Below are 14,491 nucleotides of genomic sequence, written 5' to 3' on the forward strand. Positions count from 1 at the left end.
GAAGCAGTAGATGTTTATATATATAATTCATTCTGTGGTAACAGAATAGTATGAGCTTGATGCAGCACTGAAGTGTATTAACCTGATCAGTGTGCTGCTTTTTTTTTTCCAGCTATATTAAAAATTTCTGCACAATTACATGACATAATTTAAGCATACTCCTAATGGTATTGCAGCCGTCCAGTTTCTCAAAAGCCCTCTTGGCCCACTGTCTAATAATGGTCAAAAGTTGACTGTTTGATGTTGTTCTGCCTTATTATGTGTGAAAGCAAAGCTGTACATTTTTAAGAGCTAATTAAATGTTGATCACCATGTTGTACACCTCTTACTGGCTCTCAGTTATCCTACTTAAGCCTTTAAATTGGAGAGATTACTGTGGTACAAAAAGGAAGACCGACTGCATAAAAGCACATCTCTTTAGCTACCTTTAGCATTATGTAGAATGTAATTTTCCTTATGAGAGTTTTAGAAACTGTTGAGTCATCCACCTTAATATTAGATTTTTTTCAATATAATCCTCTATTTAAGGGGTTACAGCCTGGACTAATATGTTGTCCACTGTCCATTGCTCATTTTCTCCTCTTATTTATGACTTTTCATGATTATGGAAACCAAAATGAGAAAATATTCTGAAAGAACAAGGGGTGTAGAATATAGTGGCTTTGCAAATGAGGAAACTGAGGATGATCGGATGCTCAGTTTGAATTTTTGACAGTTGTATTAGTAACCAGTGCTTACTAGGTGATTATTCTGCAGTTTTTTCTAAGAAGTCAGTCTCCAACAGAGCATTTGTTATACATGTTGTCACAGAAGTGTTATAGGTATTGGATAACTTTATTATGTATCATTGACTGATTGAGTTTAGATCAGTTTAAATTCAGTCTCCAGAAAACTTAAGAGGCTTGCTGAGCCTGAGTTTATTCAGTTCCCTGATTACAAAAGTGACAAATCTAGCAAATATGCTGATTTCTATGGCTTTTTTAATCCCTATTCCAGAAACTTTTATTCTGCAGTTTTTTAACTTTAAAACCCCCAAATTTAAAATTGAACATGCCAGAAGGTTTATAGAGGAAGAATGTTCAGGCCTAGATGTCTTTCCTTTATTCCAAGCCTGTACTTTCAGCTCAGCCATAAAGTCTATGTGTTGGAGGCTTCTGTTCAGTCAGTTTAGTCTTAAGTAGCCACTTTCCATTTCTGCTTAGAATTGTGCTTTGTTACTCTAAATTGCAGAGTTTTCAATTTTGTTCCCACAGAAGTGGGAGCAAAATAATGTTATGGGTGAAGAAACTCATACCTTGTGCAGGCTGAGCACAGAAATAGTAATTAACAACTCTAGATAATTTCCGTGTGGTTTGGGTGTGCAGCTGATTTTGTATGCAAAACTACTTTTTCTGAAGCAAAATAACTATTCTAGAAATAAAATAATCAAGACTTCCAGCTTGATAAGTAATTCTGACCTTATAAATGAATCAGTGCATCTTATAGATGAAGTTAAATAAATCTTTGAAGAGAAGATTAGATTGTTCTCTCAAACTGAAGAAACGCCTAGTATGAAGTATGTTGCATATAGAGAGGATCTCCTTAATACTACTTACTCTTCAGTTTATTTTCTGTGCTGGGATAGTAGTAGTAGTATCAAGGTTGAATGCTTGTGGTTTGCCTATTTACATGTGCCCACACTAGGACGCTTTTAACACAGGCTTTTAACATGTCATGTCAAGTACTAGTAAAGTACAAGTAAATCCTGCATTAAGATAGCATAAATGTGTATGCTGCTGACCAGAGTCTGATTCGTTATCCATACTTAGCCACTTACAGTATGCCAGTGTGTAGCTGTGATGAGAGAAGGATCACTGAGGATTATAGACGGGGTGCAGGAAGGACATACTAGGTTTTTAAATAGCTGTACTTACATGATATATCAGTTACTATTAAACCCCACCAGTGATGTGTGTGCTGTAAATGAAGTAACTTACCCCTATTTCATTGAGAAGTAGAGTTCCTCAAATCTTACCATGGCTGAAAAGAGCAGGTGGAATGGCTGGCATAAGGTACTGGGATTTGAGTGTGAGCAGCAGAAGCAGTACCAGTGTTGAAGTAGTTCCTTAGAGTTCCTTTGCTTCCAAGACCTAAACTGGCTAGTCAAAGTTACTTTATAGCTTTAAATATGGTGTTTCTATATGGCACTTTATATCAGGTAGCACAGGTGGGTTGCCTCAAATATTCTCATTTTTTGTCACTTGGACTTATGTATCTTCTGCTGCTTACTCTCAGCATTACATTTTACTTCCAATAAATATGAGAGTCTTGGTTGAAGGCAGTGTAACTGATAATTTCCACTTCTTGAAAGTACCTGAAAAATCTGGGAGCAGATTGGAAAGTAGTTATGTTATCTTGTTATACCTGGTTTTTATTTATTTCATTCAGGTTTTGTGTATTTATTGTTCTTTTGGTAAGTTACTGATGTCATCCGAGTAAAACGGTAACTTTTATTAGAGTGTTTCCACACTACCAGTTTGTTGGCAAGGTTATTCTGAGGCCATGAATGGTAAGCGCTTATGGGAGTACTGATGCTTAATTCCTCAGGTTTTTCTTGTCTTTGAGTTTTTCTGCAGTATTTCCTTGTGTACTGATCATTTCAAACATTTCCATTGTATTCAAAGCACAGGAAGAAAGGCTGGAAAACAGGCAGGATTGACACTTGGAAACTTTACTTGATTTTATGTTATTACTTGTTCGGATGACAGCATTCATGAATGAGTTTGTAAAGAGGGCATGTGTGGAAATGTTATTTAATCTTAATTTTTACAACAGCTAATTCTAAATTCTATTTAAAAAGTGATGAAGCTCTTTTTCAGAGACAATGACACAATGCAGGCATGATACCGAAAGCCTGTGATTACTTTATGCTATGAAGAAACAACTACCATAAGCCCCTACTTTTTTCCGCCTAAGCTGGGAAAGTCATACTCCCAGACAAATTGCCTGTGGACTCTCAAATTCCTGCTGAGCTTAGACTAACATATTGGCCAGTGTATCTGTTAGTTAATAGGGAGGAAAGAACAAAATGGAGGAATTCCTTTAAAATGTAATAAAAATCCCCCACAGCGTTAATGTAATTTCAGGGAACGACACTGTATCTCAGGGTGTATCAGTAAATTCTGAAGAATATTCAATTCTGCTTCTGCTCCTTAAGAAAGATTAAGTGCTTAGTTTTCTGGAGGAATAATTATTAATTCCCTACCGTATTGCATAGAAAGCACAATTCAATATAATTAGGTTGTCAGTGTGGGGAAGTTGGTGACATTACTCTTAGCTAGCTATTATGAAACTGGTCATTAGGAAGCATACACAAAAACTAACTGTTGTAGTGTCAGTGTCCTGTGAAATTTAAATTAAATATTTTTTTAAAAGTAAGGTAGAACTGTCTCATTTAAAAAAACAAAACAAAACAAAACAAAAAAAAACACAAAAAAACCCCACACAATAAACCAACCCCCCAAAAAGCCCACTACACAGTACAGTGACAGAATGTAGTTTTTCTTGTAGGTATTAAGACATTATTTTCTTGTAGGTGCCTTTTCTGGGAAATAAGATATGGAAGCCTGTTCATGAGAGGATAGGCTGTGGTCACCACTGCATATCATGCTTCTATATCAAGGTGGAATTGCAGCCAAATCTTGGAGGTGACAGGCAAGCACTGTAATACTGTTCCATAGACCTGCAGTTCATCAAAGATTGTTTAAAAAGACACCACCAACTGGAAAAATGTTTTAAAATATTTTTTTGTCTGTGGAATTATTTTTTTAAAGAAAAAGGAACCTGAATTTCAGGTATCTTTGTTCATCTTAGTTGGTAAACCCAAATCTTTTGACTTTCATTTTTCCATATTAGTGTGATAATTGTTTTTGTGCAAAAACTGAATTCTGCCAGATTAAAAAAAAAAAAATCAAGACCTTCACTGGTGACCACTTAAATAAAACTTCATTGCTGAGTACAAATCTGCTCATGATGTCCCTTCAAAAGACTTCTTGCTCTGAATGAGATAAGAAAACATTGCATGTACATAAAGAAGTATTTCTGGGTATCCAAGGCTTTTATTTTTGACTTGTGGATAGCTGTACAACTGTAGTTGTCATCAACAGAAAGTGAAACTTTTAATTATTTGAATTAATCACAATTTTTTACATGTTTTCTAGTTTCTTAGCAGCTTTAGCCAATAGAGTAAGCAACTGATATTGGGGCCGTATGTGATGGTAGCAAATATCTTTGTCCTGAAATCAGTTTCTGTGCAGTAAAGGTGAGATTTAAGGGAAAAACTAAGTACTTAGCATGACGTTTCAGAAAATATTTTAGAATGACTGTGTATATAAAAACAGTAGCCGTATGCAAGTAAAAAATGACATTAGTAGGGATGACTGGGGGGGGCTTATTTTTTCCCACGGAGAATAAACTACTGCTTCCTTCTGAAACTGATTCTGAACTTCTACTCAGACCCCTGTTTTGGAAAGTAACCTATTAACAACTTATCTCCTAAAGAGCGTGCAACTGTTGGCAGATGCTTAGAGGGTTCAGTAAAGAATCAAGGGGATATCACCTCTGAGGACTGAAATGGGACATAATTTTGTAGTTTCGTGCAGTGGTTTTAGTCCACATTAAGTGGAAGATCATAGACTTTTTTTGTTGGAAGTAATAGAAGGGAACAGAATGCTGATGCAGGGCTCTATATAAGCCAGACTTATGCTGTGAACCTATTTGCTGCATAACCAGGGAAAGCTTAGAAGGCATTGATTCAGTGGAAACTATTTTGGGAAGGGAGGGAGACAATCTGGGAAGAGCATGGCTGACCTCTTTGGATAAGAGCCAGCTTGTGAAATCTAGTCATTAACTGAAGCATTTGAGGGTACTGGTATGTTGATGGTCAGCATTAAGGGTTTGTGGTTGTCTTAACTCCAGGACTGGGCTGCTGCCTGGAGTGATAGGCAGCCACCTTCCTTCAGCTGTGTGGTCTGATCTCCATTATGTTGGCACTAACAGCACTTTGAGGCTCCATAATCAAGCCACCCGAACAAAATAAGGATTAACTTTCAGCTGGCTGATGGACGCTGTTGGGTCGTACATGCTTGCTGGGGGTCGAACTTCCCTGCAAGAGATGGAGGGGGCAGCAGGGGAGGGTTGCAGCTTTGGAACTCTGTATCCCAAGCAAACAGGCTAACGTTGCTGCCATAGCATTACTAGGATTATGGCTAACAAGAAGAAATAAGAACTGTCACTGAAGACTTACCATTGAAAAAAAGCAAGAAACATTATTCAAGGAAGAATTTTTAAATTAAAATCCTTTTCATAACAAGGAAGAATTTTTAAATTAAAATCCCTTTCATAACAAGGAAGAACACACTAGGCAAAAGGAGGACTCTCTCCAGAAGGATCGTCATCTGAGCAGCAGTTTTGTTAGTAAAACTCATTTTGTATGGATATGAATCAAGGTGCTGTAGTTCTTGGTTCCAGCAAGAAAAAGGGGGAGGTAGAGGTTAGTTCATTACACGTGGTAGAGGTTGGTTTTTGTTGTTTTTTGTTGGGTTGGAAAGGTCAGAAAATTGTCAGGCAACAGTGAATCAGTTGATGAATCAGTTTAACTTCTTTTTCCACTCCCAAATATCTGGAAGGGTATTAGCTGATCAGTATTGTGGGATATATTACCAGCCTCCCATATTTGTTCAAGTAATTCTTAAGTCTGCAGAATGACAGCAGTCTTAGCATATTTATTGTATACTGTATTTTGCAATCTTAGTATATATTGTTTTTCAAAGGAATGGTAGAAAAACAAGTTACAACAAACTTTTTATAAGATTTATTTTATATAGCTGGAGAGCTGGTGCTGTTTTGCTTTACTTCAAGATTGGTATGAAGTTGAATTATTGCCTTTCATTTTTCAGTGCTGAAGGCATTTTTTTAGTAGATCTGAAATGTTTGCTTATTCGAAATAAGCAGTTTTTAGGATGTTAGATGAAAGACATGAGAAAATATTAATGAAAAAATACTTATTCCATGTGGGGGCTTTATATCATGTCTCTGCAGGCATTTGTAATGGATCACTCACTAGTAGGTGCTGAGCTGCAGCATCTTGTTTAAACCCTTAAAAGTTAAGCATTTTGTGGATATGTGTTGTTTGTTTGAAAGCTTTTCTCTGTTTAAAATTCTGCTGTTTCTGTAGTGCTTGAATTGGCTGGCTGTGATCTGTACTTATTGAAGCAGGGAATGTTAATAGTGATGGCTGTTCTGTCAGGCACCAGTTGACTGCACTGTCACAGAGCGCTCTGTAACAAGTCTCCAGCTGTCTTGAACTCTTTGGCTGGGTTTTTAATCCAGAATATCTGGGACTGACAGAATGTTTGGGGTAATAATGCTGCAGTGAGAAAACTGCAGTACAAATAAGTTACTTGGAAAATGATAATTCATTAGGTGAAACTACTGAAATACTCAAAGCGGTCCTTAAATGACTGTTAGAGGGCACGGGTGAAGGAGAATGGATGGGCTCAGGCTAGCTTACTTGACCCCCTGCTTAGCCTGTTCGTGTTTTCTGTTGGGTGGGTTTTGGGGTTTTGTTTTGGTGGTTTTGGTTTGGTTGTTGGTTTTTTTTGGTTCATTTAAGTCCAGCAATTGGTGTCTTTGTTTTTGAACTGTATCCCTAGTTAAGAATAAAGTTCAGCCAGCTTTACTGGCTGGGGCTTCCCTTTAGTGGTGGTGTTGGAGATAAGAGCAAGGAAGCAATGGCAGTGGTTACTTGAGCTGCAGAAATGCCTAGAATTTCCTTTGTTTTGTCTTGCCTGTAATGAAGGCTTCACTGGGAACTTGCATAAGCCCTCTGTCAGGCAAGACTTGCTTAAGAAGGCTTGTTGAGTTGAGAAAAAACGTTGGTTGACTTCAGGATTTAGGCCATGTACAAGTGATGTACAGTTATTTTGGATTTTCTGATAGTCCATCTCTGTTCAAAAGAGAATCAGCATGTGGTTAAAGTCAGGAAGTAAAGCAGCATCTGTTGGTGCAGTGGCAAAATACAAAACATCAAAGTACTTCTACTTCTAACTAGTAAGACCTAAAGAAATACTAGAATCATAGACTAACTTAGTTGAAAGGGACCTCTGGAAGTCATCTGGTCTAATCTCCTGCTTGAAGCTGTCCAGTCAAGGTTTGACTATCTCCAAGGCTGGGCAGCCTGCCCCAGTGTTCGACCAGACCATCCTCATGGTGATGCCTAGTTGGAATTTCCCGAGTTGCAGCTTGTCCTTTGCATCTCATCCTGTTTCATGAGTAGCTCAGCTGTTTCTGCTAGTGACTTGAGTGTTCTTCAATAACATGAGAAAAAGATGGGGGAAGAAGCGTTGCTTCACTGAAATTGCTTCAGTGCAGAAAGTGTCATTAGAAGGGTGGCAAGCTCAAGTATTCTCATATATGAACCTGTCAAATGTTGAGAGGCTTTATGTGAAAATATTCACTGGGACTGGTTACAAATTTTACACTGAAAATGGTAAATGACATTGTGGGAATATTGTAAGGAAGAGGTGTCTTCTCTGCCTTTTTGCTGGGTTGTTTTGGAAGTAGGAAGTTTAGGTAGTGGTGCTCATGGGATTTTGTTGTTGCTTGGGGGTTTTATTTTATTTTGGTGTGGGGTTATTTGGTTTTTTATTCTTTGCTAGGCTGAACTTCCAATATCTTATAGCCCATGAAACTTTCCTTGAGTTACAGACCTATTTAGGCAGTGTGGTACTATCGTCACACTGGTATTTCAGGTTACAGCTAAAATACTGCAGTGATGAAACAAAGGCTTAGCTGAGAAATGCTCTTCTAAAGGTAGAAGAGAAAAATTATTTCTGGTCATCTTCAATTTATACATCCAGTTTTGTATGTAGATTTCTGTAATATGCTGTCACTTGCCTTATGCAGCAATTGTTATTCCTAGCAGTATTTAGGAAAGCTGGGACACTTGTTCCCGTGTAGTCAAATACTAGCCTGTAGTGGCAATGGCAACAGGCTTGTGTCAGTTAATGGACTATTATAGTTGAGAGTTGAGAAATACCTTCCTATATTTGACATTTGTGGCTAAATTAACCTTTGAAAGCATGTTTCTTTCCAGTGAAAGCTATTAAGTGGTTGTTTTTGCATCCCTGCCCTTTGATCTTTGAAGTATATCCTTGCTGCTTCACTGCTACTTACCTTCTGCAGTCCCTCGTAATCAGCAGGGCTCTTAGACCATGAAGTGATGTAATGATGCAGATTACATAGATCGGGATGGATGCTTTGTTAAAACGGGCGCAGGTCTGGCCAGCCTTACACTGAGTGCTTTGCCACAGAGATCATTTCCAGTGTAAGTGATCCATTTTTGCCCTTGCTGTAGCAGAGGCAGAGTAAATGTCTCGTCTTGCTCTGAGCCTATTGTGGGTATAGGGAAAGCACATTGCTTTATGCTTCCATAAGATATCAATGAAACTGTTAGAGTTTATTTCCCTTTTGTCCCTGAACGAAGCTAAATATTCTGGGGTGTTCCTTCCCTTTCACTGTCTTTTATCCCTGTTACTAATAGGAATGTACACAGGGTTTATTACAGGTATTCTGATTAAGCCATGTCCTTTCCCTGATTTCTTCCTCAGTGTCTTGAAAAATTTTGATGGAAGTGCAGACCTTGCATAATGATTTTTTTATGCTTTCTTTTTTTTTTAGTTACCTATTGCACAACATTTAGTTGATGCACAAGTAGAAAAGCACTATATTTGAAACCCATGTTCTCACCTGCAAAACAGCTGTATCAACAAAAATTTGTGCTGTACATATGACCATGTAGTTGATTTAAGTAAGCATGTGAGCATATACATGCAGTTCATAATTTCTAGTTAGCCAAAAGGCACCAGTTCATGTCTAAAATATTTATTGATAATGCTAAAGTGTGTATTGCCTATGTAGGCACAGACATTAGTTTCATTTTGTCATGTGTAAGTATTTAAGTCTTGGTATTGTGTAAAGCTACATCGGAAATTCTCGTTGTGCTAATAGCAGTGAAACTGCAACAATGCAGGATGGTCAGCCCAGTAAATATCTGGGATGCTGGGTGGTTTAATAGTCTGTTACTGAAGACTGTGGTGCTGTGCCTAGCTGATGTTTGATTTGCATTAACCAGGCTGGTTTCAGTCTGCATGTATGTATTCATGCTGTAGTCATATGGTGAATTTAGTGCAGGTGCAATGTAGTACAGGCGGTTCTGCTTTCTGCTAGTATTTGGTGTTTTTCTGCTTCTTCCCAGATAACTTAAAGGTTCAGTCTGTTATAAGCCTAATGTAAGGCTATAAATGAGTCCTTAGTCCAAAATTAGAAAAATAATTGTAAGTAATGATACAAGAAGCATCTGTTTATAGTCTTTGTATATAGTGAAATACATGCTTAATCTGTTATTAAAAGATGTATAAGAGTAGAAAGACAAATTGAGACTTAAAAACATGGTTTTACTTGTTGCTTAGGTCTGTTCTACAGAAAATGTAAGTTGGTTTCTAAGACGGAAGTTACCCATGACACCAAGCTCTTCTGCTTAATGTTGCCTAAGAGCACACATCTCAGTGTTCCCACTGGACAACATGTTTACCTCAAACAAATCATTGCAGGTAAGAAAAGTTGAGAATGTGGCCATGGATATGTTAACATAAATTCCTTTTCATAGCCTTGGGAGAATGCCAAGTCCATGGTCACTAATCCCCTGGCTGTAGTTGGAAGGTCTGCTTCCAAGATCACAATCACTGCTTAATGGAAAACTGACAGGACTAATATTGCGAGAAAGCTAACTATCGAGGTGGCTGGCATTTGCTGTTGGCTTTCTTGGCTCTTCTTTCAACTCTCCCTTTAAAACATTCTTTCTACTGAAGTAGTGCTGTTCATCTTTGAAGGGGGTGAAGCTTACTGTATATGTGTTATGTAGTTATGTATGATTAGTCAGTTCTTTTTAGTTGGCAGCTTTTTGGGCATGTGGAGGGTAATGTTGCAATTTTGCTGTTTTTTTTCTTCTGCGGGGTTTATAGGAGTCATGCTAACACTACTTTATACTCCAGTTGTGCGATATTGATGTTAATATGAGGTTGTGAGAGGAATGCATCTTGAAAAGCATTGCTTAAGCGCTATTCAAAATTTTCTAAATGGCAAACTTTAAAAAAATAAAATGGGAGGTCAAAGAAATATCCACTTTATTTTAAGGGTACTTTTAAAAATTTGCATATTAATGGTTTTGCTGGTCACTGTACTTGCATTGCACTATGCATGGTAGAGATATTTCTCAGAAGAATTTTTAAATATCCTTTAATTGTGAACTGCTTTGTCCTCCACCTCCTCCCTCCTTAATTCTTTGCTGGTGTCCAGCTCCTGCAATCTTTCTTTCTATCATTATACAATAGCTTTTTGAAATGATAGCGGAAGAAAATATAATCATGCAGTACTAAAATCTGCTATTTCAATTTAGAAAGAAATCAAGCTGTGGTACTTGAAATTAAATGCAAATGTTTAGATTTCCATATTTGGGGATGACTCTAGATCTTTTCTCCCAGTGTTTTGAATTGCTAAGTAGTGTAGAAATAACATACTGTACTATGGCCTGAAGATTTTAACTGGAAGTGGAAGGCTACTGTAGTACGAACTAGTGTAGTGGAAATTAACATAGTTGTGTAAAAGAATGTGATGGTGTTATTTTTATAGGATATGCAGATTTTTTTTACTGCTTTGTTTATTTTGGTATTTGCAGTAAATTTGCTGGATGTAGAGTACTTTTCATATTATTTCAGCTATCTTTTTGTCTTCTGTCTAGGGACAGAGGTAGTAAAACCATACACACCTGTATTGCCTTTTTTGCCACTGGATTTCAAAGAACCATCTTGCCATGGTGGTGCACATGTATATTTAATGATTAAAATTTACTCCTGTGGACTGTTCACACAGGCACTTGACCACTTACAAATTGGTAAGTATATGTTGGGTGGTTTTTTTTGTGTTTGGTTTTGCAGTGATTGCTTTATCTTTTCAGATTCACTGTCTGGGTATTGGGATGTTCTTATTGTTTACCTGCTTATACATCAGGGCATATTTACAACTTTTTTTAAAAAAAACCCTTCTTCTCCATGCCCATTGAGGCTTATCCTCAGTGTAACTAGGAGTAGTCTGTTATGTAAAGCTTTCCTGATTGATCTTCCAAATGTGTTCATGTTTAACTGTTCAGATGTGTCAACTGTATCACACGTTATAGCTGATCACTTTGATTGTATATACTCTTAGAACAACTTTTTGTACTTTCAGATACAGAAAACTAGGCCTGTTTTATTAAAGATGCACTTTTCTGTTTCAGATATGGAGGTAGATTTTTAACGCTGACTTTGCAAACGTATGTGTACTCATATAGTGTAAAAACCATCAAGACAAGACATTTTAGTTGAACTTCTGTTCTTTTAACAAGAATGGTCCTTGTGTGAAATGTACAGTACCTTTCTGAAAGGAACCCTAATACTACAAAGATGAAGGCAAAATGAAAGCTCCTTTAAAAAATCAGAATACTAATTAGCTTGTTTTCATCTCATTAATGTCTACCATTCTATTTTATTTTATTTTTAATAAAGGAGACTATATTTCTGTCAGCAGTCCTGAAGGTAACTTCAAGAAGTCACAGGTTCAAACTTCAGAAGATCTCTTTTTGTTGGCAGCAGGCACAGGCTTCACACCAATGGTTAAACTGCTGAATTTCGCTCTGACTGAAGTTAGTTGCCTCCGGTATGTATGCTTATGATTTAACCCCAAGCTAGAGTAATCCGTAGGAAGGATGAAATTTAATGGGCAAGCCTCGGTGTTAATAAAACAATTAATAAATTAAAATAGTATGAAAGCATGTTTCTTCAACGTATGCCAAAAGCTGGCATGCTTTAGGGAAGAGTCTGTCAAGAGTCCCAGACAACTTAAACATATTTGGTTATTGGCTACCATCAACAAAATGGATTGATTTGCATTTTGGATTTTAGTTTAGATACAAATGAGCTCACCAGGTAGAAAATTGGGGGGCAGGGGGGTGGTGTTTGGTGTTTGGTTTGTTGTTTTTTGTTTGGGGTTTTTTTTGTGGTGGTTGGTTTTTTTTGAAGTAGCTTTGCATTTGAGAGTCTTTTTTTAAGTATTGAAATATTTCAATGTAGATATTGGTTTTTTTGGATTGAGGAGGTTTACAACTGTTTAGCCTGGATCTCAGATGGCATCTGTGAGCCAATGTCCTGCTTCCTGCCCCAAAACAGGCCTGCTTTTTTGAAGTGATGGGTTATATATCTGCCTCACAGTGTAACACATCAGTCACTCCAGCAGAGAGGATGCACCCATCAGCAAGACTAATCTCTGACCTTTCAGAAAGCCTCACACATACCATCCTCCCACTAGTCAGGAAAGACTCAGTCACTGGAATAATTCTCCCAACATCAGCAGCATTAATTACCTGCATGGCTGGGTCTACGCTGGCAGACTCGCAGGCATGGCAGGGAAGGGGAGCAAGTGGTGCCAACACACTGGAAACCAGTATTGCGCCAGACCGGCAGGTAACAGGGGAGTGCGCTCTCTTGTAAAACCTACAGAAGGAAGCATTACTTGTTCTTTTTCAAGTGAACAGGTGGTTTCGGCCCCTTCTGTCCTTCAGAACCCCAGAACTAGTACTTCTGCTTGATGTGAGTGGCCATTTACAACTGTAAGAGAGTATACAATAGCTCAACTTTAAAAGGAAATGCAAAGAGTTACTGTAGGGGCATGGTTTGATAGAGGTGAGGCATGCTTGCATTGTTTTTAGCAAAAATCTTCCTCTAGAATCACATCTTGCAGAATTTCTTAGCAGATTACATTTTTGTCAATGTGAACTATTGTAATTTGTGAGAGTATAAAAATGAAAAATATACCTGAACTGTATTTTCTTTAAAGCTGTTGCAGAGGGCAGTTCAACAGACTTGCTATTGTTTCGCTGTTGCTTTGAATTTGAACTCTTGTAATGGAGATTAATTTCTAATACTGAATTTTATTCAATATAGGTACGGGATGTTCTGGTTCGTAATGTCTTTGTGAAGCACATTTTGAAACAACATAGAGAGATTAATTGGACACTAGTCTTCATAGTAAAGCTAAAATGGATGGCATGTACTGCAGAAATCTGTTTCTAGAAAAAAAAAAGTAAACCCAGACATTATTCTTGTATTGTTTGTTGTTCAGCAATTACATATAATCTTATTTTGTGAGCAGAGGGACTGTGTACTGTTTGGCTCTTCTGAAGTGTCCTGTATTGTCAGCAGTGAATAACAAGTGGCTGGCTGGCTGGCTTTGTGAGTCCAAACGATAAATCCATCATCTGACAAAATGCTTGGGAAGCACTCCTAAGTGAATTTGGAATAAATATGTATTCCTTTTCTTCTTGAGTGAAAAACTAGTATATCAGGTAAAGGTAGTTGTGATAATATGAAAGCAAAACTAAGGAGAGCATAGTAAAGACACAAATCTTGACATTTTGTCCCTAACCAGAATAAACAGAGTAGATAATGTGTGAAAGACTACTACTGCACAGATAGTGTTTTTATCTACTCTGTACTTGAAAGATGACCAGAGTGGCTTATTTTAACTCTCTTCAGCACAGTTTCTTATGGGAATTCAGTGCTCACAGTTAGCTTAGGAGGCAGCAACATCTGTTTTCTTGCTAGTCAAAGAAAATGAATTTTTCCGTCTTGCTGTGGAAGCTTGTTAGGCATTGGAATGACCTGATCTGGTACAGGTTCTGTTTACATGCAGACACTTAAAGCTTCGTTTTTCTGACTGCTCTAGGCAACTTAGTTTCTTGGCCTTGTATTGCTCTTTAACCCTCGCTTTCTCTTTTGGGAAAATATTACAAGAGTGTCTTTAATATATGTGTATGTGTATACGTGCATTTATATTTACTATCTATATACATGAGATTATAGAAATTATATTGTTTATATATACAAAACTATCTTACCATGAAAAGTTACGATTGCCATAAACTTCGATTGCACACACTAGAGCATGAATTGCAGAAAGTTGAGGAAGGATCTGAAAAATTACTGACTTGTCACCCATGGGTGCAGAAGCAGGCTCTGTCTGTAGCGCTGGGCAAGGGCTGCTGAACCTTTGGGGCCACACTGCAAAAGTTGGAGGATCTGCAGCTTCCCTAGGCGGTGTTTGCTGTGATGTAATGGGCTGGGATCATTGGATTTTCATTCTTACTGTCTAGCCAAAGTCTCCCTGTTAAGTCTCTTAAGTCTCTTATTTCTTGCCTACGGTAAATGTGGAAAACGATTTGTTCTCTTCCTGTCTGCAGTATCCTTTTCTGCACGGTCATAATGCTCTTCCTTCAGTCTTGTTTTTTCTCATACAGGCCAAATTGTGTTTGGCCACAGTATTGATTTCAAAAGAATATCAGTCCTCTGTGCTGTTTTTTCCT

General features: G+C 37.6%; 1 protein-coding gene across 6 annotated transcripts in view; it reads left to right on the top strand.

The window, feature by feature from the left end:
* CYB5R4 (cytochrome b5 reductase 4) overlaps positions 1–14,491 on the top strand; it is a 44,505-nt gene that overhangs the window by 20,394 nt on the left and 9,620 nt on the right. For 4 of the 6 annotated variants that reach the window (XR_012659569.1, XM_075087199.1, XM_075087202.1 and 1 more), the window contains 3 exons: positions 9,510–9,650; positions 10,838–10,990; positions 11,640–11,790. Coding sequence is in view for 5 of the 6 variants with exons in the window: in XM_075087199.1 (XP_074943300.1) it covers positions 9,510–9,650; positions 10,838–10,990; positions 11,640–11,790 (445 nt within the window). In the remaining variant the exon portion in view is untranslated. The remainder of the gene's footprint in view (positions 1–9,509; positions 9,651–10,837; positions 10,991–11,639; positions 11,791–14,491) is intronic. The other 2 variants (XM_075087201.1, XM_075087203.1) reach the window with 2 other exon arrangements.

The sequence above is a fragment of the Phalacrocorax aristotelis genome, chromosome 3, assembly GCF_949628215.1.
Source record: "Phalacrocorax aristotelis chromosome 3, bGulAri2.1, whole genome shotgun sequence".
In the NCBI taxonomy this organism is placed as follows: domain Eukaryota; kingdom Metazoa; phylum Chordata; class Aves; order Suliformes; family Phalacrocoracidae; genus Phalacrocorax; species Phalacrocorax aristotelis.